Source organism: Molothrus ater, chromosome 25 (assembly GCF_012460135.2).
Source record: "Molothrus ater isolate BHLD 08-10-18 breed brown headed cowbird chromosome 25, BPBGC_Mater_1.1, whole genome shotgun sequence".
In the NCBI taxonomy this organism is placed as follows: domain Eukaryota; kingdom Metazoa; phylum Chordata; class Aves; order Passeriformes; family Icteridae; genus Molothrus; species Molothrus ater.
Window position 1 is genome coordinate 5,208,466 of NC_050502.2, and position 20,570 is coordinate 5,229,035.

Consider the following 20,570-nt stretch of genomic DNA (forward strand, 5'->3'; position numbering starts at 1 on the left):
CTGCCCAGACCCCCTCCACACCTGATATCGTCCTCGTTGGCGAAGATGATGACGGCGCGGGCGTGCGAGGTCTCCAGGAGCCGGCGGATGATCTTGTCAAACTCCCCCGGCTTGGGCTCCCTCGGGATCTTCACGGACTGGGCCACGCAGACCCCGCCTGCGGCAGAGAGAGCCCCCCTGGCACTGAGACACCCCACAAGGCCCTGTCCCCTGGGGATGGTCCCTCTCACCATGCAGGGCTCCTCAGCCCAACAGGCCGAGCTGGGCGTCTCCAGCACTCCCACTGAGGGGCTGAGCACTTCACCACCTCCTCAGGCCAGACCTCCTGGCCACCACCCAACCCCCTGGGACGTGTCCCCCAGCCCTCCCCTGAGCCCTCCTCTCCCAGGTCACTGCCTTCACCCCTCCTCTTCCCCCAGCTCAGCCCTTCTGCACCACATTCCCTCCCACTCTGCATCTCCACAGCTCCTCTCCGCCTCCCACCCGCTCCTCTGGTACCTGTCACCTTCAGCCACCACCACATCACACTCCAAACGTCCCCAGGACAGACACACAGTCCATCCCAGCAGCTCAGTGAGGATTTTCCAGCCTGTTCCAAGCACCAGCCCCTCCCCAGCCCAGGATTTGCAAAGGGCTCTGCACACAGATTGGTCAAACTCTGGCAGAAGCACCCCATGGGAAGAGCAGACAAGCCCTTCACCACAGAGCAGCCAGGCCCTGCAGAAGGGTTTGCTCCCATCCCTATGGCACTGGCCAAGTTCCAGACCAGCTTTCCAAGGAGCCATTGCAAAAGCAGGTAATTAAAATTAAAAGAGACAATTGGAAGAGCCCCCACACTTCACTGCTGGGCTCCCAACCTCCAGCTCCAAAAAGCCAGAGCCCTCCTGCTCCTGCATTTCTGCAGATGCCAATAAAGAGAGAGATGGGAGAGAGAATTAAACATTTCAGGACCTTCTGGATGTAATTGATGGTCTCAATTTGCATAGTAAATGACACGGCTGATGCCTCCTGCCACTAACAGATCTCAGCTCAAGCAAAGGTCAGCATAATTACCACCCGGGGCTGGGAGAGACTCCCAGAGCACAGCCCTGGAGAGGAGCAGGATGGGATAAGGTGGGACGGGCTCCAGGGGACTTCACTCCCTACCGGGGCTGCAGGAAAACTGGGAAAATTTGGCTCCTTTCAGCCAAAACTCAAGAGAAGGGTGATGTGCTGGGTGCTGAGCAGGCAGGGAGAGCTGCAGGGATGGGGCACAGCATCCCCCCCTCACCTGGCTGGGGCTTTCCAGGGGTTTTTTGGGGGTTTGTTTTCCTGTGGTAAGAAATTGGGCCAATTTGCTGCTTGTTTCCCATATGGGGAGCCAGATGGATGGAGAGGAGGGAGTTGGATAAACAGACAGATCAGCCGGGCGAGGCGGGCAGCAGCCGGCAGCGCCAGCAGGACAGGAATGTCCCAGCCTGGGGACACTCACCCTGGCCACCACAGAGCCCCCAGCCAGGCCAGGGTGTCACAGCACACTGCCAGGGGCCACCATGCAGCTTAATTACAGTTTCCATGGCAATCAGTGGAGAAAATCCAACAAAAGCAGCAGTTTGCAAACACTGAGAGCCTTCCAAAAGCCCTGGCACAGCCAGGCAGGAGTGTGCACACGAGTGGCAGCTGGGGGCTGGCACAGGCACACACCTGAGTGCCACCAAGCATTCGTGCTAGGGAACATCTCCCTGCACATGTGGCAGAGGAGATGGAACCATAAATAAACAAGAGGTTAAATCGATGGCAGTTCAGAAATGACCGCGATGTTACTCGGCTGCTTCGTTAAATCAAACTAACGAGGAACACAGCTCCTCCAGGTGACAGCCTGCAGGGCCAGAGAGCCCCTGCTTCCCACAGCAGATGCTGACAATGTTTTTATCTCCTTAATTAATGAAAATGTAATCACCAACAGCTAGAAGTCCAGGGTGTCGGGGGGCAGTGGCTGTGTGGTTTGGGAAGGGGATTTGCCGAGTGATGCTCCCACTGTCTTTGCACAAAATCCATTTAGTCAAAATTCTCCTCTAAAGCCAGAAATCAAAGTGAGGGGCGGCAGCAATGGCGAGGAGGTGACCACTCTCCCTACTCCAGCAGGATGGCACAGCACTGCTCCCTGACTTGGGACAAAGGGTGGCTCTGGGACAAGGCAGCAGGTGAGGCATGGGGACCCCTCTCCTCCTCCCCCAGCTTGGGAAAGGACCAAAGAGGAGCGGGAATATTGGGGATGGGGGGAACACCCCACCGGCAGCTGCTGGAGACAGTCTGGGGCCAGGCAGCTGGAGGATGCTCAGACGACATCCCACGAGTTTCATCACTGGTGCCACAGGGCACAGGGCACTTGAGGCAAAAAACAGCCTGGAAAACCCAGCCTGAGCCCACTTCCAAACCTCCCCTTGCCGCGCTGCCTGTGCCATCCTCAATCCCTCTGGTCCCGGTGGGATCTCGCCTCCCCCGGGGCCGCGGGGACTCTCCTGGGAACGCCTGTTGTCAAACACGGGTCAGGGTTTAATCTCCACCATTACGGCTCGGTGGGAGCGCAGCCACTCCGGCTTCCCCTCTTGATTACCGGTGCTTAATTAGCTCCTGGCTCAGGGGGTTCTGCCAGCGCTCCCGCAGAGCCTGCCAAGCTGGCAGCAAGCAGGGACCTGGCTGAGGGGGTAAAGCAGGGACTGGCTCAGCCACGCAGATGTGGGTGTTCCCCCCACCCCAGGCAGTGCTGGGCACTCTGGGGAGGGATCAGGCTCTGCACAGCCCAGCAGCGATGGCATTCCCACTCCCAGCTCCCCTCCTAACTCCAGCCTTCCCCTGAGATTCCCGATTCACTGGGATTCACTGGGATTCACTGGGATTCACTGGGATTCCTGGAGCGGTGCGCTGCTCCTCTGCCCTGGGACTCATTGTTTGTGTCACTTCAAAGCCACCAGGAAGCAAATGATCACAGAAGAAGCCATCAGGGGGAAATGCAGACCGAAATGCTGAGCTCAAAGCTCCTGCCTCAAGATTTGGGAGTGGCTTTTTGGGGGCGACCTCCTGGTGCAGCCACCGCGAGTAATGAGCCCGGCTGGAACCAGAGAGAGACAGCCAGGGATGTCACATGGGGATGAGCAAACACATCACAAATATACATCAGGCTCTTCACTAAAAATATGGAAAACTTAGTGAAGGATGAAACAATAGGGGGGGAGAAACGGCAGCAAAATTGATCCAGGTACGTGACTAAGGAGTTGGGCTGGGAATATTCCCCTCTCCTCAGACCCAAGGTGTGGCACAGGCCAGCTCCATTACACAGACATCCATCCCAGCCCTCATCTCCAAGAGCTTGGAGACAGCAGAGACCTCAACAACGCAGAGCCAGAGGGTCCTGGGTGGGCCTATCAGGCCACCAAAGTGATGCCACAGGTCAGGGGCATGGGGAAATGCTGGACAGAGGGGCTGGAGGTGGGGACACCAGGGACACCCCGCTGCTGGCCCTGCCATCCAGCTGACAGCCACTGCCAGTGCAGGATGCTCTGGGGGAGTAGGATGGATATTGGGAGCAGAATGCACTCAAACCACTTTAAAATGGCTGAAGAAAACACATCCTTTGCAGCCTGAACATCTCTGCAATGCTAAAACCCAAAAAGCAGCGCTCTGGTGAATAAGGACTCTCCAGCCACCAGCGCAGCCACCAGCAACCACCAGGGGCCAAGAGCATCATCACCAGAGCGACCGCAAACATGGATAAAGATAAAAAGAGAAATGAATAAAGATGTAACAGCCACCCAGGTCAGTCTGTTGTGGTAGCCCAGGGCCAGCCCCAGCTGCAAGAACAGCCCATCTCCAGGGCGAGTTTCCTCCCCGCATCGCTGTCGGAGGTCGCTTTGTGCCTCAAGCAGAACCGTTTTCCGCTGCGCTCTGAAGCTTCAACGTGAGGCTCTGCTAAAAATTGAAACTGAAGGTCAAGTTGATAATGCATCAGAAAGCAAACAGCTTGAGTGCGAGCTGCTAACGACAGCAATGAGCATTATTGCCTGATGGAAATAAAACCCGACTCTGAAGGCTCGGGCTTGGCATGAGAAATGAAGCAGAGCGCTGTGGGGAGGAGAGCGGGAGCTGCTCAGCCTGAGCCGGGTGGGTGAGGAACCCCCGGGCAGAGCCAGCGTGGGGGGCTGGGGTTGTGCCTGGCCATTCCCCCAGCATAAACACCCCCACGGGAATCTCCAGCACTTGACAGAGCCTGGCACAGGCCAGATCCTCGCTCAGCTGGCAGCCCTGTCCGTCCCTCTGACAGGCTGCAGGCCCCTGGAAGCTGTGACAAATCACAGGGTGCTTTAGGCTGCTGGAGAAATGCAACTGAGAGCCAGGAATACCCCAGAGATCCTTCACCCCTTCCCAATAAATCTGTGCTTGTGTAAAGGTGTCTGGTGTCTGGCCAGTTTGCACAGCGGGAGACAGAGAGGTGAAGTGGGCAGAGTCTGCTCTTCCTCCAGCCTGGCATTGCCACCAAAGATGGCACGGCTTGGGGGGGTTAAATACATAAAATAAAGTGGAAAAAAAAAAAAGAAAAAGCACAGTTTTGGTCTAGCCTCACCATTATTCGTGGCTGTGGCTCTACTTCCATGGGCAAAGCAGTGTGGCTGACACACCACAGTTGCTCCCAAGGGAGATGCTCCAGGGAGCAGCTCAGAACCTGCCCAGGGCCCCACAGACAGCTCCCACAAATCTCCACATTCCTGCAGCGTGTCAGGGCTGCAGCATCACCACTGGCACCACACGGGCTGCCCTCACACTGCAGGCACCGTGGAAATCTGCTTTTTGATAACTAAATTATCACTAATGCACATAATCGCCAGGTTATGTGGATACCCAAATTACAGGACTGCAGCAGCCCCAGATTAACACGTGGCTGCTCTGGCTCCGTGTGCACTCCTTTACTCTGCAATTACGCTGTCAGATCGTTAACATCTGGTTAGAGGAGCTCGTGGTAACCACAGGTACCTCAAAGGAGAAGAGCTCACACCGCAGCAGGACCACCAGTCAAAACCACCACTCCTTACTGGAGGAGGAGCGTGAGTTTGAATCGTGCCTGTGCAGACCCTCAGCTGTCCCACAGATGCCCTGGGGGGCTGCACCCATGGATGGGGCAGCAGAGCATCCCCAGCCCCTCCCCAACCCTGCCAGGCACTGCCACACACGCCCAGCACAGCCCCGTTGCACCTGCAGCTCCACACATCCCCTGCAGCCACCGCTCCGGAGCATCCCCACGCGCTGCTCCTCGAGAAGCCACAGCCCCGTGAAAAATATTCCACTTTTCAAGTGAAAATCCTGAAGAGCAGCTCCCAAGTTGGATCCCCAGATGGGTTCCTCTGCATACTAAAAGCACAGCCGGCTCCGGTGCCAGGGCGCGCGCGCGACAGACGGAATTAACGCTGCTCCTATTTATAGGGCTTTGATTAGGAGCTCGTCACCTCCAAGTTTTTATTCCCTTTATCCATTTATAAGGCCATAACGCAGTTTGACTGGCTCTGGATAGGCCGGTGTCCCACCGACTTTGCCAGAACCTAATGTGCCATTCAGACACACTTAAGCCTGTAATAAGCAGCAGCCTGCGCCCTGCAGGGGTTTAACTGTCTCAAAAAACACCCTTTAGCTCCCATCCCACCCTGTGCTGGGGGGCTGAGGTGATGCCAGAGCCAGGAGGGATCCCAGTGCTGTGCCAGCCCCTCCGTGGGGTCCCAGGGCACCTCTGGTTTGTGGTAGCAGCACCCAGAGCAGCCATTCCCAGGGCTCCTCACCCATCCTGGGGTTGGTGTTCAGGTCCCCACAAGCTCCTGTGCTGCTCCCAAGGCTGCTAATCCCCCCTAAGCATCCCAGAGCTTCCGTCAGCAAAACGCTTTCTTGCCTCCAGACAAATCCTCCCAAAGAGTTCTGCTGAGCACGGGCTTTCTGCCTGTCCAAAGCCCATAGACAAATTAAAACACCTGCCCTGGGGGATAATTCCACTAAAATTGGGCGCAGCTCGTGCTGGTGCCAACTTGATTTTCTGTTAAAACCTGGGAGTATTTGTAAAAATCTTGTCTTCTGGAAGGCGCCCAGCACCGTGGCTCAGGCACAGAGGGATGGGTGAGCTCAGCAGAGCTGGGGAGCAAGGGGTGGGATCTCGAGATGCTTCCCCAGAGCAGCCTGCCCTGCAGAGTTGAGGCAGCCCAGGATTGCTGGTCCCAAGCCTTGCTGGAAAACCTGGATCCTTGTTTGGGCAGCCCCAAAACCCACACTGCTCCGGGGCCATCCCCCAGAGCACAGCATCCATCCCAGCTCAGCCCAAGGAGTCCAACCAGTGCTATCCTTTCCTCCTCCTGTCGCAGCTGCTCCCATCCCGGGACGGATCCACTCACCATCCTCCCTGGACTTCTGGATGAAGGCCTCCACCCCGCTTTCCCCGTAGCTGCCCTCGGAGGCCAAGGTGGAGACGTAATTCCACTTGAGGGCTTTGACAATGTCTACCATGGCCTGGGCCTGGTAGGTGTCCGAGGGGACCACGCGGGAGAAGAAGTCGTAGCGGCTGTTGTCGCTCAGGTCCGGCGCCGTGGAGGCGTAGCTGATCTGGGGGATCTGGGATGGAGCAGGGAAAGGCACAGAATCAGGGGAAGGAGGTGATGATCTCCACCCCACAGCCATGCCCACAGTCCCAAAGCCTTGCTCTGGAGTAGAGGGAGGTGAGAGCTGAGGATGAGCACGGGGTAGGTGGAGCATGTGCCACCATCAGGTGCTCCATCGGGGCTTGGGGACCACCTGCAGCTCAGGAACACCCAGCAGGACCCCAGAAGGGTTTCTGGAGAATCCAGTGTGGGAGAGACCAAAGGAAAAAACCATAATTCTGCCCTGGCCAGCATTGCCAGGGTCTCCCTTTGGCTTCTTCCCCAGGAAGGACAAATCCAACCCATCCTGCCCCCCCCACCCCAGCCCTAAATAAGCCCCTTAAATTACCCAGAGCCACTGCACCCCTCCCAGCACACTGGAATGATTTAGCACCGCGGGATCAGGCGATGTTTAACACTTACACAGCACTTTCCATTTCCAAAACGCGCCACACATCCTCATTTATCTTAAAGATGGAAAAGGCTTATTAAATTATCAAGCCCAGGTTCTCCCCGCCAGCTGTTGGAATCCGAGTTGGTGTAATCAGCCCCAGCCACCTCACTGGGAGCCCAGCTGGGAGCTGCAGCCCAGGGATGAGATGTGCACCAGGGCTGGGTGTCCCAACCCTCCTGGCCCCACTCCATTCCCCTCCAGTCCTGCATCTCCCAGTTCCCTCCTTTGTTTCTCTGTGCTTTCCCCTCTCCCACTCCTGCCTCTCTCTATTAAATGCGATTCTGGTGTTATAAACCCACGACTCCACCTGAATGCTAAAAGGCCCCTGGAAAGGAGCAGCCACCCTTCTACCTGCCTGCAAAACAGGAGATGAAAAAAGGGAGAGATGAAGCAGGAGTGGGAGAGGGAGAGGAAGGAATCTTTATCAAGGCACAAATAGGATTACTCCCCGTGACAATCTGCTTTGTGCTCCGTTCCGAGGGGCTCTGATCTGCTCGTTGGGGATCTCTGACTGGAGCCGGTGCATGAGACTCCATTAAAATTCTGCTCAGCAGGTGAGGAGCTCGCCTGGCAATCGCTCATCCCACCGGGGGGAGCAGGGGGGCTGCTCCCAGCACAACCCCTCCCCTTCCCTGCCCAGCCTGCAGGAGGGACACGGGCTCGGCATGGAGGCCGTGCCCACCTCAAAGGTGATCTGGGGGCAGGGATGCACCCCTGCCTCTCCAGAGAGTCCTTTCCCAATGGTTTTTTCCCCTGCCAAGTGTTTTGGTTTCATCTCTTCCACAGGGCACTGGAGATGGAGAGGTCCCAGCTATTCCCCACGCCACTGCCATCCCACCCAAGCTCCAACAGCCTGGATTAACCCCTGGCCTGCCCATCCTGCTCCAGCCTCAGCTGGAGCACAAAGCCCAGAAAATACCTGTTGATCCACAGGCTATGGAGTGGAAGCTGTATTTTAATAAACAAAAGGAAAGGGCTTTTTCCCCTCGCTCCTCTGCCTTGGATGAAAGTGAAAATAAAATACCAGTTCCCAAATGACCATTTCATAGATTTCTTCTGCCTTTCCCCCCCTCTGCCTTTTTGATAGCCCAACTCCTGGCTCCAGCTATTTTCTCAGATAAAAGACAAAAGTCCTTTTAGGTACATAAAAGCAAAATGCAGGCAGGGAATTCTAGGTTCTTAGAAAGAAGGATGCAGTAGAAGAAGGAGCTGGAAGCATCTCTCAACTGCAAATTTACTGCACTGGTGGTCCCTTGTCTGGTTCATCTCCAGCCTGGGACAAACACTCCTGCACCCCAAGAGTTCCTTGTCCCACCAAGAATAGGGAGTGATCCCAGGGCAGGGGTTAAACCTCCTTCCTTCTCTTGTTTCGAATCAAAAATCATCACCCAGAAGCACCCTGAGCCTGGAGAAACATCCCTTGGGATGGTGGGAGCTGGGGCTGGAGATGTCATCCTGCTCCTCCAGGGTCAAGGGACTGGTGTGACTGACCTCAAATGCACTGGGAAAGCTGCATTTGGCACCCTCCATGATCACCCATCATTAATGTGGCTCAGGAGCTGCTGTGGTGTTTCCTCCACCAGCAGGAGACAGAATCCCCCCAGGCTGGTAAGAATTAGGCAAAGGTGGCAACTTCAGCACATCCCAGCTCAGGCTTAAACCGCTGATGCCAACAGCAGCCTGAGCAGGCAGGAAGAACCAAAAACCAACCAAAAACCAACCAAAAACCAACCAAAACCACTGCAGAGCCAGAGCTGAGCGCACTGGTCAGGAGCACCCCACAAGCAGGGGCTCCTGCACCAACTCCCCCATGCCAGATACAGGGTCAGGAGCAGCTAATTCCCTCCCCATAATTATTAATTTCATGCATATCTTATGCAAAGCCCTGGTTTGCCGACAAGATGGAATTGATTTAATTAGAATTTCCATCATCGAGCCATTTGGATGGCAGCTTTTAATTAGGGAGAGCGTAAAGCACCGCAGGGGCTGGGGCAGGGAGGAGCTGAGCAGGGCTGCTTGGAACTCAGTGCTGGGATGGAAGGAGCTGCAGCCCCATCCTGCTGCCCCTTCCCTGGGCACAGGGTCAGGCCCAGGATGCAGCCCTTGGCATCTCCCTGGAGAGGGAAAAGACAGAACTAAAACTCCAGGAAGCACAGCAGGCGCAGGAAGATGCTGTCCCTGATCCCTGCCACCACCTGTCCCACTCCTCCTCAACAAGCTGTGCCCAGGGACCCCTCAGGGCTGGGAGCAGCCCAGGGGAGCCAGGCAGCTGCAATTTGTTTCAATAAGCCCAGTGAAGAGCAAGGAAATGAAGTGGCAGCAGCGGGTGATTAATCAGAGCGTCCCCCTTCCCGCTCAGTGAAGGTTATTTACCTGCTCAGTGGGGAAGCTGTCCTGAATCCCTCCACCCCACTGCCCCCACAGCCTCAGGGCACCCTGCCACGAGCCAGGGGGCTCAGCACTGCCAGGAGGGGCTCAGCACTGCCAGGAGGGGCTCAGAGCCAGGGGCTGACCCAGCTCTGCACCTGCCAGCCCCAGGCAGCGCAGCCTCGTGGGGCTGCGGGTGCCCAGTGCCCGGCTGCAGCGCGGGCAGCGCCGTCCTCAGGTGAATTATTCATGCTGTACAACAGCCCTGCGCTGCAGAGAGCGCCTGCACTCGCTGCCACCGAGAGGAAACAGCCACCTCAAAGTGCCTGGCACGTGTCAAAGCCATCCTCTGGCTGCTCACCCCACGCTGAGCGCTTGCGCTCCAACTTGGCACAGCTCTTTCTGGATGGGGACGAAAAGTGCACCTCAGATCCCTTTTAGGGGATCCCATTTGCAGGAGAAGGGCCTGGATGCCTTGACACCATCACTGCTGTGGTGGTTCAGGAGCCAGTGGGTAGAGCTGGGGCTGGAGAGGCAGCAGCAAGGGGTGGGAAGGAGCTGGAAGGTGCCAGAGCGCTCTGGCAGTGACGCCAGGGAGATGCTATCACACAGAGCCCAGAGCATGGATTTGGGGAAAGGATCTTCTGCAGGCAGAGCGACGAGGAGTGATGAAACCAGCTTGGACAGAGGATGCCACATCTGCAAGTTGTTCCACTGATGTACAGCTTTAATTAGGAGGCGGCAGCTAACGAAGGACCCGTTATTTATTTATGTGGTGCAGAGCGACAAAAGCCCTGGCAGGGAGGAGCAAGGCCAGCCTAGCAGGGAGGGCTGGGGGGTCTGCAGGGGATGGAGCAGGGAGAGGTGCGCAGGAGGGAGTGTGGGATGGGACAAGGGACCACAGCAGGGAGATCATCATTTTGAGACAGGAGCAGCCACCTGCAGTGTGCTCATGGCCACAGGAGAGAAGGGGGAAGACTGGGGGTGCTGCTGTGCTGGGCTTGTGTGGGCTCCTCACCTTGGTGGACTCTGATTCACTCTATGCTGCTTGCTGGGTATCCTGGAGCCCTTTCAGATGTGCTGGAGCCTTCCCAGATGTGCTGGAGCCCTCCCCAAGAACCACTTGAGCACTCCAGAAACCTGAACACTCAGAGGGCACTTGGAACACCCCGCAGGGAGGGTCCCCCTGTGCCAGCTCCCAGCACTTTCTGCCAACGTCCCCGTGCTGGCGGAGCACCGAGGGGGACAGGAGGGACACAGCAACACCGGGCCAAGTGAGAGAAGAGCTCCAGCAAGTGCCATGCCCCAGGGAATGGCCAGAGGCAGCTGCCTGTGCCCGAGGCAGTCAGTGTTTTGCTGAACCTCGGAGCAGAGTCACCCACGCTTAAAGGTCAGCGGCGGCGTGAAATGGAAGTCGCCTTATTCTCATTTTAAGCATGTGCCTGCCATAAAAGCAGTGTTTGAATAACAAAGAGCAGCAGCAGCACTCGGGTCATGGTGGGGGGAAGAGCCTCCAGACCCCCCAAACTCCCAGCCCCTGCCTGCTGCAGGAATGGCTGTGCCCAGACATGACCCCAATCCCATGGGAATGGTGTCCCTGTGCTGGGACCACCGAGGAGGGCACCACCCCCCCCACTGGGATTCCTTGCTGTCTAGGAAAGGCTGAGATTTTCCTTATTCTCCTCTCCCAAGGGGTTTTGAAGTCTCCATCCTCTACCTGTTCGTCCCCCCATTTGCATTTCTTCCCTGCCCCGTTGGGCTGGGATCAGCTCTGGATTGAAGTTCCTGGGGCTCAGGATGCACCAGCAGCAGCAGCAGTGCCTGGCTCCTCAGCTGGGGCAGGGCTGCACCTGAGCTCAGTGAAATCCTTCTGAACAGGTCACAGCTCTTTGCCCAAGGACCAAAACTGGAGGAGAAGGGTGAGGGGAAAAAACAAAAGAACCTAGAAAGACTTCAGTTGCCCCCGACTATTCTGACTGTCACTCTCCTACCTCCTTCCTCACTTCCAGCCTCCCTCTTCCTCTCCAGAGCAAGTATTCAATCTTTTTTGTCTTGGCAAATAGCTTTTAAGTTCCTCCCACTCCCTCTAATTTATATTATTTTAATTATTGAATAGCCCTCTCACTCGTTGCCTGGAACATTAACACGTTTTTAAAAAAAAAGGGACCCAGAAAAATCAAACTCCATCAGCGATCTGGTTCTTCCGTCTTCACTTAACAGCTTCCAGCCCTCCCAGGAGGGGACCCAGCTCTCAGCACGCTGGGCTGGCAGAGGAAGAGGAGGGGAAAGACTGAGGGGGAAAACAGCACCAATCCTGCAGAACACAGGCGTTTCAGGGTGCTGGGAGAAGGCCGAGATGGCAATGGCACCATCATTGCCACTGGAGGTGCAGAATATTTACATTTCTCCCTCATTTCTGCAGAGGAACCCTTGTTCATACACTCTGCAGCCCGGGGACTGTGGTTGTGGATAAATAAATGTACAGCAAGGGGGAAAGGAATTATCAACTCCTCGGCATTCCTGCGGCTGGCACAGAGCAGGAGGAAGAGCCCCACTCATCCCACCACAGCCTGAGCACCTCTGGGGCTGGTGGCACAGGACAAGCATCCCCAGCCTGGCTGATGTCCCCTTGGACCGGAGCAGAGCAGCCCCAGCTGTCCCCTGCCATCGGCCATCGCTGCCTCCAGCCCTCTGGCTCAGGTGGGATTTACATTTTGGGGAGAACCCACACCCCCAAAGGAGCATCCCCCAGAACCAGCAGCACACCCACCCTCAGCCCACCTCCCATCCAGCCCCCTCCACAGGGTGGGAGCACCAGCGCCACGAAACCGGGGAAGATGAGACAAAAATCCTCCTGCTCCGAGTGTCGTCACTGGAGAAGGGATGGAGGAAGGGATCCCCAGGGACCCGGGGGAGGCAGGAGAAGCATTTTAACAGCACCAGCCCTGCCTCCCCCCAGCTGTGGAGGAAGAGGCACACGAGGAGAAAAGCTGCCAAAGCACCCGCAGGGGTTTTGCCAAGGGCTTCCCTTCACCTGGCCGAGCCCTACCTTGAAGAGCCGCAGGATGTTGGCCACCATGATGGACACGGAGCTGCCCGAGGCGCCGATGACGCCGACCACCCGCTCCGGCTTGGTGATGATGGGGGGTCCCCCGCTGACACAGCGCACCTCGGTGCTGTCCTTCTCGATGAGGGCCTGCACGAAGGTCAGCGACTGCTCCAGGGCGTGCGTGTCCCGCGAGCACGTGTCCAGGATGCGGGCGCCCAGCGTGATGTTGGGCAGCAGGTCGGGGTCGTTGTTGATGCGGTCCAGGGCGAAGAGCATGGCCTCCAGGCGATGGATGCCCTTCTCCTTCTTCAGCTCCCCGCAGGCTTTGCCCTCGGCGCCCCGGCCGTGCACGGGGAAGAGCCCCCCGAGCGTGATGTCGCCGTCGATGCGGATGGAGTTCATGTGCGGGTAGCCCTGGCCTTTGGGCTTGGCAGCACCCCCAGGCGCCCACCCCCAGCTCCAGGCACTCAGGAGGAGGCAGAAGGACAAACGCTCCATGCAAAAGTGACCCCCGCTCATCGCCAAGGCCGTGCTGGGGCAGAGCTCGGGCCGGGAACGCGGCACTCAGGGGGCCGGGCTGGGCTGGGCGGGCGGCATGGCTCCGGAGGGATCCCGCCCCGGCTCCGTCAGCGGCTCCCCACGGTGCTGCCGGCCCCGGGGGAGCACAGGGAGGTCGGGATGCAGGAGGGTGCTGGGGTCTGCATGGCTACACCAGAGTGGAGAGACAGCAGCAGAGCCACGAGCCCACGCAAAGCTTTGGGTCCTTCCTCCGGGGACCTTGGAGGGATAGGGAAAAGGGAAGAGAAAATTAGGCAGGAGCAGGAAAAGGACATTGGCTGTTCCAGGCTTTCATCAGTGGAAATAAGCACTAGGGATTATTGCAAAAAAAATAGATTTAGGGGCCTCAGGGACACTGCCCCACAGAGCAGCACAGGCCAGAGGGGGCCCTGAGACCCTGTCCCTTCTGAAGGGAACTGAGAGGGTGTCCCAAGACCCCAAGACAGTGCTCAGAGTGCAGCAAACCCCACACACACCCCCAGCCCTGGTCCCTGCCTATCCTAAAACACCCCTACTTTTTCCCAGCTGGTTTTTCAGTCACCTTCCACAAGCCCACTTGTCTGGAGCCCCACAGACTGAGGTCTGCATCCTCAGCTAGAGCCAGGCACTGCCAAAACCCAGCGTTCCAGATCCGAGTCAGAGCCCAAAGCCCCGCACTCCTGCCGCTCTCCCTTCAGGGCACCGATTCCTGAACCAGCAGCTGCTTCCGTTATCGACGGCTTCCAGCAGCAGATATCGACAGCACCTGAGCTGTCCCTGTCCCAGCAGCACAGCCCCTGCCTCAGTTTCCCCCCGAGGCAGGCTCGCCCTCGTGCCCATCCCCGCCGTCTCTCCCAGCAGCCGCTGATGGATGCTGAGGGCAGCGCATGATTAATGCAGGCACCAAAAGCAGCGAGGAGCCGAGCAGGCAAATGCATTCCCCAGGCAGGACGAGCAGCAACAGTGAGACCAAGGAAACAGCTTAAATTAATCTCAGCTCAAGCTCAGAGCCGGCACCCAAGCCCACAGCTGCTGGACAGAGTCTCACCAGCCCCAAGGGTGCTCCTGCTCCGCAGCCATCCCAGCCAGGAGGACCCTGGCTTCAACTCACCTCCATAAATTATGCACCTCCCCGGCCGATGCAGCCGCAGCCGCTTGAAGGCCCATCTCCAAAGCGATTCTGACAGCCGGGGCTTTTAAGGAGCCAGAATTACCCGGTGCCCAGCTCTGTGCTTCCAAAGGCAGGAGGTTGGGATTGCTGCAGCAAAACCCCCGCCCCAGCCTGCTGGGAGAGCCCTGCTCGGATGGGGATCAGGGACAGGGATCAGAGCTCTGCATGGTCCCGTTCCCCTGCAAGGAGCACCCCACACATCACCAGTGGGCACGGAGCAGGGGAATGTGGCTCCTGCACGGTCTGGGAGTGGGTCAGGCTCTGCCCGTGCTGGGGAGGAGGAGGAGGATGGGGAGATAAAGGGATGCTCAGACACCACAGCTGCCTTCAGAGCCCCGCACCAGCCAAAAGCAGGTCAGCTCTCCCACCCTCATCCCTGGAGCTGCAACACTTCTGCCCATCAAAGGTGGGATGCTCACACCATGGACCTGCTCCCAGGAAAACCCTCAGAGCCCACGGCAGCTCCCGCAGAGCTGGCAGTGCCCCCAGAGCCCACTGCCTTTCCCTTTCTTCTTTTAAGCTTTTTCCCTCTCTGTTCTCTCCCCTTTGTGGCTCCTTTGATCATATAATCTGAACGAACTGAAGGTAAAAATATCACGGCAGGCAAGAAGAAAGCACAAATAATGGGGAGAGGAGGAGGGAGCTGGTTCGGATCCCTCACGGGGGAGATGGAGCCGGAGTTACCCGATGAGCCCCTGCTGCAAACGGCCCAGGAAGGGGTGACAGATGAGCACCCCTGTCCCCTCCACCTGTCCCCAGCAGGCTCCTCAGCCACACTCAGGTCGCTGCTTCCACACAGCCCAGACCCTGGTTCCACCATGCCTGAGCCTCCCCAAAGCAGCTGCTCCACCAGGGGCACATCTGGAGGGAGGTGCACATCTGGAAGAAGACACCTGCCTACAGCAGGTGCTCATGGAGCAGGGAACATCCTTACCCACACACACCGGGCAGCGAGGGGCCACAGCCACCCTCCTGTTCCACCTGCCCGGCTCCACAGGGGCACCACGAGGGTGGCAATAAGGCAGTAACAGGGTAGGATCATCACTCAGCACGGTGCTTACCCCAGCCCCAAAGGAAGGAGAAAATCTGCTTTCTCCTACTTGCACCAGCACAGCATCGGTGAGGACAGAGCCCTCCCACCGCCCTCATCCCGGCTATGCCACAGCCCGATCTGGATCTGGGAGGTGGCACAAGCACCCAGCAAACCGAGATCTCCCGGGTGTGGGTCATCCCCTGCCCGAGCCAGGGTGGGCTGAGCAGCGCCAGGGCAGAGGGAGCCGGTGCTGCTGCCCCAGGACAGGCAGAGCCCTGCGGGTCCCGGCGCCCCGGACATGGATGGAGCACGGTGGCATCCTGCCCCCCTCTAGTGGTGGCCACAGGGCCACCGGCATCCTCAGCCACCGAGGGCCCTGGAAGGAACAGGAGAGGGCTCAGCTGGGCAGGCGAGCCCCTCTTGGGGCGACCTGGTCGAGTGAAAAGTGTCCGTGCCCATTTCAAGGGCTGGAACTGGATGAGCGTTAAGGTCCCTTCCAACCCGAACCATTCTGTGATTCCATGAAATCAAACTCTGATTAAAAATTCCCCCACATCACAGAGATCTCCTGCTGCAAAACCCTCTCCAGTGCCTGGAGGAGCAACCAGCCACCCCAGGCATCGCCTCTGTGGCTCCTTCCCGCAGCTCCTCCTGCACATCCCTGCAAGCACTGCCCAGGCTGGACTGTGGTGGACACACTCCGGACAGACCCCACTGCCCAGAGCTCTGCCTGCAGCAGGATCCATCATCTCCCAGTTCAAAGCCAGAGCATTTTCTGGGGCTTGTTAAACCCAGCAGAAGCTGAGCTGGTTACAGCCCAGGAGATGCAGCAATAATCAGCCAAGAGCACCCAGCACTCACCTGCACCCATCCCCAGCTGCCAAAGAGCCCGGCTCCACCAGCACCAGAGATTCCAGCCCAGCCCTGGCACTGGGAGGGCTGTGCCAGCTTAAGCCACACTGGTTCCTACCAGCTCCACAGCATCTTTTTGAAAATCAAGGCTATTTCTTTCCCCACCTGCTCTTCCTCCAGCAAGCAGGGCCAGCCAGCAGGCAGCACAATATCCCAATTAGTGTACACTCACTCTTCCCGCTTGCAAGCAGCTACAGGGTACTTTGCTTGGCTCCTGGTCTTTTTAATTGCAAAAGCTCCATGAAGTAGAGCAGAATTGAGACGTGGACAGAGGGAGGGGATGCCAGGTTAAGTTCTCTCCCGACAGGCAAAACCTTAAGCATTCAGGTCCAGTACCCCAGTGTCCGCTCGGAGAAGCAAGGCTATGGCTCAGCAGGCAGCAGAGAGCAGAGACCCCAGATTGTGCCATCCAAACCCCCCAGTGAGCTCCAAAACACAGCCCCTGCCCCAGCAACCCCTCAATCGATGCATGAACCGATAGCACAACATTCGCACAAGCCCGAGCCCATCACCAAGGTGCCAACTCGTCCTCTCTGCAGCCAGGTCCTGCCAGCACCTGGCTCAGAGCCCCGTGGTGGGGAAAAGCTGGGTATGACCACCCACCTCAGTGCCCCGGAGCATCTCCTGAAGGATGCTGAAGTCCAACCAAAAGTGCTCCCGTAGGGCACAAAGGAAATCCAGGGAACGTTTATCACACCATATTTATATTTGTCCTTAACTGCAGCAAGCCCTCTCCTTCCGCCTCCCTCCCGCTGCCAAGCGGGTCAGGGCTAATCCCTCACTTTGAAGGATGGGATGGCGCGGCAGGGGGGGAAGGCGAGCAGGATCCAGCCCCGGAGCAAGCGGAGAGAGAGCAGCAGCTCACCTTGCGGGCAGGCGGCGCGAGGTGTCCGCGGGCAGCCAGCGCAGAGCTCCAGCGGCTGGGAGGGAAGGAGGGAGGGAAGGAAGGAGCCGCCGCTGGTGCTGGTCCCCGCTCCTGCCACGTGCAGCAGAATCCCGCAATTAATTTTTTATCGCCATCTGCAATTTGGGACGGTGCTGGCTCTGAGCGAGAGCACGGCCTGACTGCTGGTGCCCGGCGGTGCCCGCGGCAGCGCGCGGTGTCCCCGCTCCCCATCACACCCACGCCCCGACACTGCGGTCTGGCAGTGCCAGCCCCTGCCCACACCCCCCCGGCGGTGACTCCAGAGACCCCCATCCTGAGCCAGGCTCTGTGCGGGGCCATCCAGGGAACTGCAGGGAGGAAAACCCTCGGTGAGATGCAGTGCCCGGGAGGAAGAGCCGGTGCCCGCAGCGGGCACGAAGCCGGGGAGGGCGGCGGGCGCGGGTTCACGTATGTTATAATTAGGACCTGCCACTTCTTCAAGCCGTTGCCTTTCTGGGAAGAGCTGGAAGGGGGTGGCTGAGCTGACAAATCCATCCTCCTCCTGCCTGATGCCAAAGTTGAAGCACGTGATGCTCTTTTTCGGGGAGCCGTCAGGCTGCTCCGCAGGGCGATGCTGGCCCCTGGGATGTGGGGCCAGGCCATGGCTCCACTCGAGCTTGGATTCCCATGGGAAAATCCCCTTGACACTGCTCCGACACCCCGAGGTGCAGCTCAGCACCCCGAAGCCAGTGCCTGATGCCATCCTCAGAAGGGCTTTGCCTGTAGCCCCCCAGCCTGGGGCAACTGGAGCCACCACTGCCCATGGGGACCCTCTGCCTTCACAGAGGGACCACCCCCACCAGGAGCACTGCCCCTCCAGCCTGGCCAGGCTGGCCAGAATAAAGAGGGATCTCTGCACATCCCATCGGAGCGAGCACCCCGGCGCAGAGGTGGCAGGTCACAGGGAAAAGGGTCTTGTCCCAGCTCTCCCCCTCACAGCCTTGCCCGGCACTTCCCACAGAGCATCCCCCACTGCCTGATGCAGATAAACGCTGCTTACAGGGCTCAAACGCGGGGAAGGAAACGAGCTTATTCTTTTGGCAGTTCTCGTGGTGTTTTCCCGAGCTCCTCGCTGCATTCAACAGATCAGCTCTGCTCCTTCTCTTCCATCCTTCCATCCCTCCGCCCCTCCCCGAGCCCTGCCCGGGGCACACGGCCACTGCCCGTGGGTTCCTGAGGTGCCACCGCAGCCAGCCCTGCCTGGTGCCACCCCCGCCGAGCCCCGAGCCACAGGTCACCTGCAGCGCTGATGGCGATGGCAAAGGCGGTGACTCACCCGCAGCCTCTCCGTCGCAGCCGCCGCCGAAGGCAGCGGGCATCCCCCAGCGCCGGAGCAGCCCACGGAAAATCACCCGGCTGGCAGAGCACGGCAAACTCATCACACCGAGGGGAGGAGGAGGAGGAGGAGGAGGAGGAGGAGGGCTGGCGGGGCTGCACCCGGGCAGGCAGTGGGAGAGTTCTCCGGTTTTTTCTCACGGTTGCCAACTTCCCCAGCGGCTCCCGACGCCTCAGATCCGCTCGCCCGGAGAGCGCCAAGGAGCGGGAGAACGCTCGGGAGAGGAACCGACCCCGTGCCGGAGCGGGGCTCTGCCCGGCCCAGGGCTGCCTCCGAGGGGTCGCTCCGGCGCCGAGGAAGGATCGTACCCCCCACAGCCCCTCCGAGCCGGCAGGGGAAGCGCCTTCAGCCCTTCGCAGCTCCCCTGTCCCCCCTGCCCTGCCCTGCGGCGGCTCTGCGGGCGCTGCCCGCTGCGGCGAGGCGAGGGCAGCCCCCGCCGGCGGCTCGGCCACGGTCACGGCCACCCGCCCCTGCCCGCCGCCTCCTGCCCCGACCCCTGCCAGCCCCCTCCGTCCGGACGAGCCCCCAGCTCCCCTCCCGGAGCCCTCGCCGGCCAGTGGGCACCTCTGGGGACAAAGGTGGCGGGTTGGGGACCGGGGCAAGGGGTGCCCTCCGTGCCCCTCGATGGGGGGAGCAGCGGGGCGAGGAGGGGGCAGCGCTCCGCAGTCCCCAGCAATGAATGATGCGATGAGTGGGAGAGGGGGGAGCGCTGGGGGTTCTGGGCTGCAGCCCCCGCTGTCGCAGCCCCCCCAGCCCAAAAATAGAAGGAAAGGCGGAAAATTCGCCGGAGCGTTGTGGAGGGGGAGAGCGGCGAGGCTGCAGGGAGGGGGAGCGAGGGGCACTCCAGCCCCGGGGGAAGGTGCGGGGACACCGGGATGCTCCCCCCGCGCCGCCCGCACTTACCCGCGGGCAGTGCCAAGTTGGCGGCGCCGCCGGCCCCGTCTCCGCCCGGTGCCCGGTGCCGCGATCCGCCCCCGGCCCGGGGGCGCGGGCAGCCCGGGGGGGCCCTGCGGCGTGCGGCGGGGGCGGCCCCGGCCCCCCCAGCCCCGGCCCGGCCCGGGAGCCGAGCGAGCCGCAGCCGGGCGGGACCCGCCGCGCTCCGCGCACCGCAGCCGCGGCGAGGAGGAGGAGGAGGAGGAGGAAGAGGTGGAGAAGGGGGAGGAGGAGGGGGAAAAGGGGGAGGAGGAGGAGAGCCGGGGCCGGGGAAGTTTTGCATGAAGAGGAGCTGGAAGCCCGCCGCCGGCTTTGCCAGCCTCTTAAAGCACTAGCGCAGCGCGGGGACCCCCGCCCCGGCGGACCCCCGGCTCCTGGAGGAAGGGTCTCCCTGCCAGGATGCTGAGGGTCTCCGGCTCCCTGCAGCGACAGCCATCCTCCAATTCCCGTTTCCAGGTGGGAGCAGCTCCCGCAAGCAGCGACGAGGGAGGATGCTGTCACCCCAAGCCGTTGCCCTTCTCTTCTCCCTCCCAGAAAACGCTGCCGACCCCGCGCCCCGCGGAGCTCGGCTCCTGCCTCGCCTGCTTTCCCCGTCTGTGCCCCCCCGCCGGGCCCCGCGGCTCCGAGGAGCCCGTCGTGCGGTGTCGATTCATTAATCCAGCGAAAACACAACCCCCCGGTAATGGCCATTGACACATTAACTGCTGCGATCCATCACGGTAATGACACGGCGGTGATTGCTCGGTCACCGGAGCAATTTGGGCACAGCCTGACGCTCACCTGCGGGCACGCGGGGCTGCCGCAGCTCCCAGCCCCTCCTGGGGGACCCATCCGCGGGGTCTGGCTGTGGGGCACCAAAGAACCGAGCACGGACCACAAACACGCGATTCCAGCCTCATTTTCCCTGAGGGGTGACTTGTGTTGCTCGTTTGTAACAGCGAAATCGCAGCCCTGGTGAGGGTCAGCCAGGGCCCAGACGGGCTGCTTGCCCTCGGAAAAGGCTCCTTTCCACCCAAATCCTGGTTAGGAGGGTGGAGAGGAGCCCGTTTTGCCGAAGCACTTGGGATTGCCCAGCTCCAGTGGTGGGATTTGAAAGAGCCCTGGCCTCCCCAGAGGTGCAGCCCCTGAGAAGCTGCCCAGCCACCTTCCTGCCACTGGAATATTCCCTTGGATCCAGGTGCTCACGGGATGCTGGCCAGAGCTGCA

General features: G+C 59.6%; 1 protein-coding gene across 3 annotated transcripts in view; it reads right to left on the reverse strand.

Moving 5' to 3' along the window:
* Positions 1-19,449, reverse strand: part of GRM4 (glutamate metabotropic receptor 4) — a 34,467-nt gene extending 15,018 nt beyond the window's left edge. The window contains exons 1-4 of one of the 3 annotated variants that reach the window (XM_036398211.2): positions 19,335-19,449; positions 12,518-13,294; positions 6,405-6,621; positions 22-157 (exon numbers count right to left, since the gene is read on the reverse strand). In XM_036398211.2, coding sequence (XP_036254104.1) covers positions 22-157; positions 6,405-6,621; positions 12,518-13,036 — 872 coding nt within the window. In that variant the 5' untranslated portion in view covers positions 13,037-13,294; positions 19,335-19,449. Of the gene's footprint in view, positions 1-21; positions 158-6,404; positions 6,622-12,517; positions 13,295-17,035; positions 17,212-18,371; positions 18,605-19,334 lie in introns of those variants that run through there. The other 2 variants (XM_036398213.2, XM_036398212.2) reach the window with 2 other exon arrangements.
* Between the last annotated feature and the right edge of the window lie 1,121 nt (positions 19,450-20,570).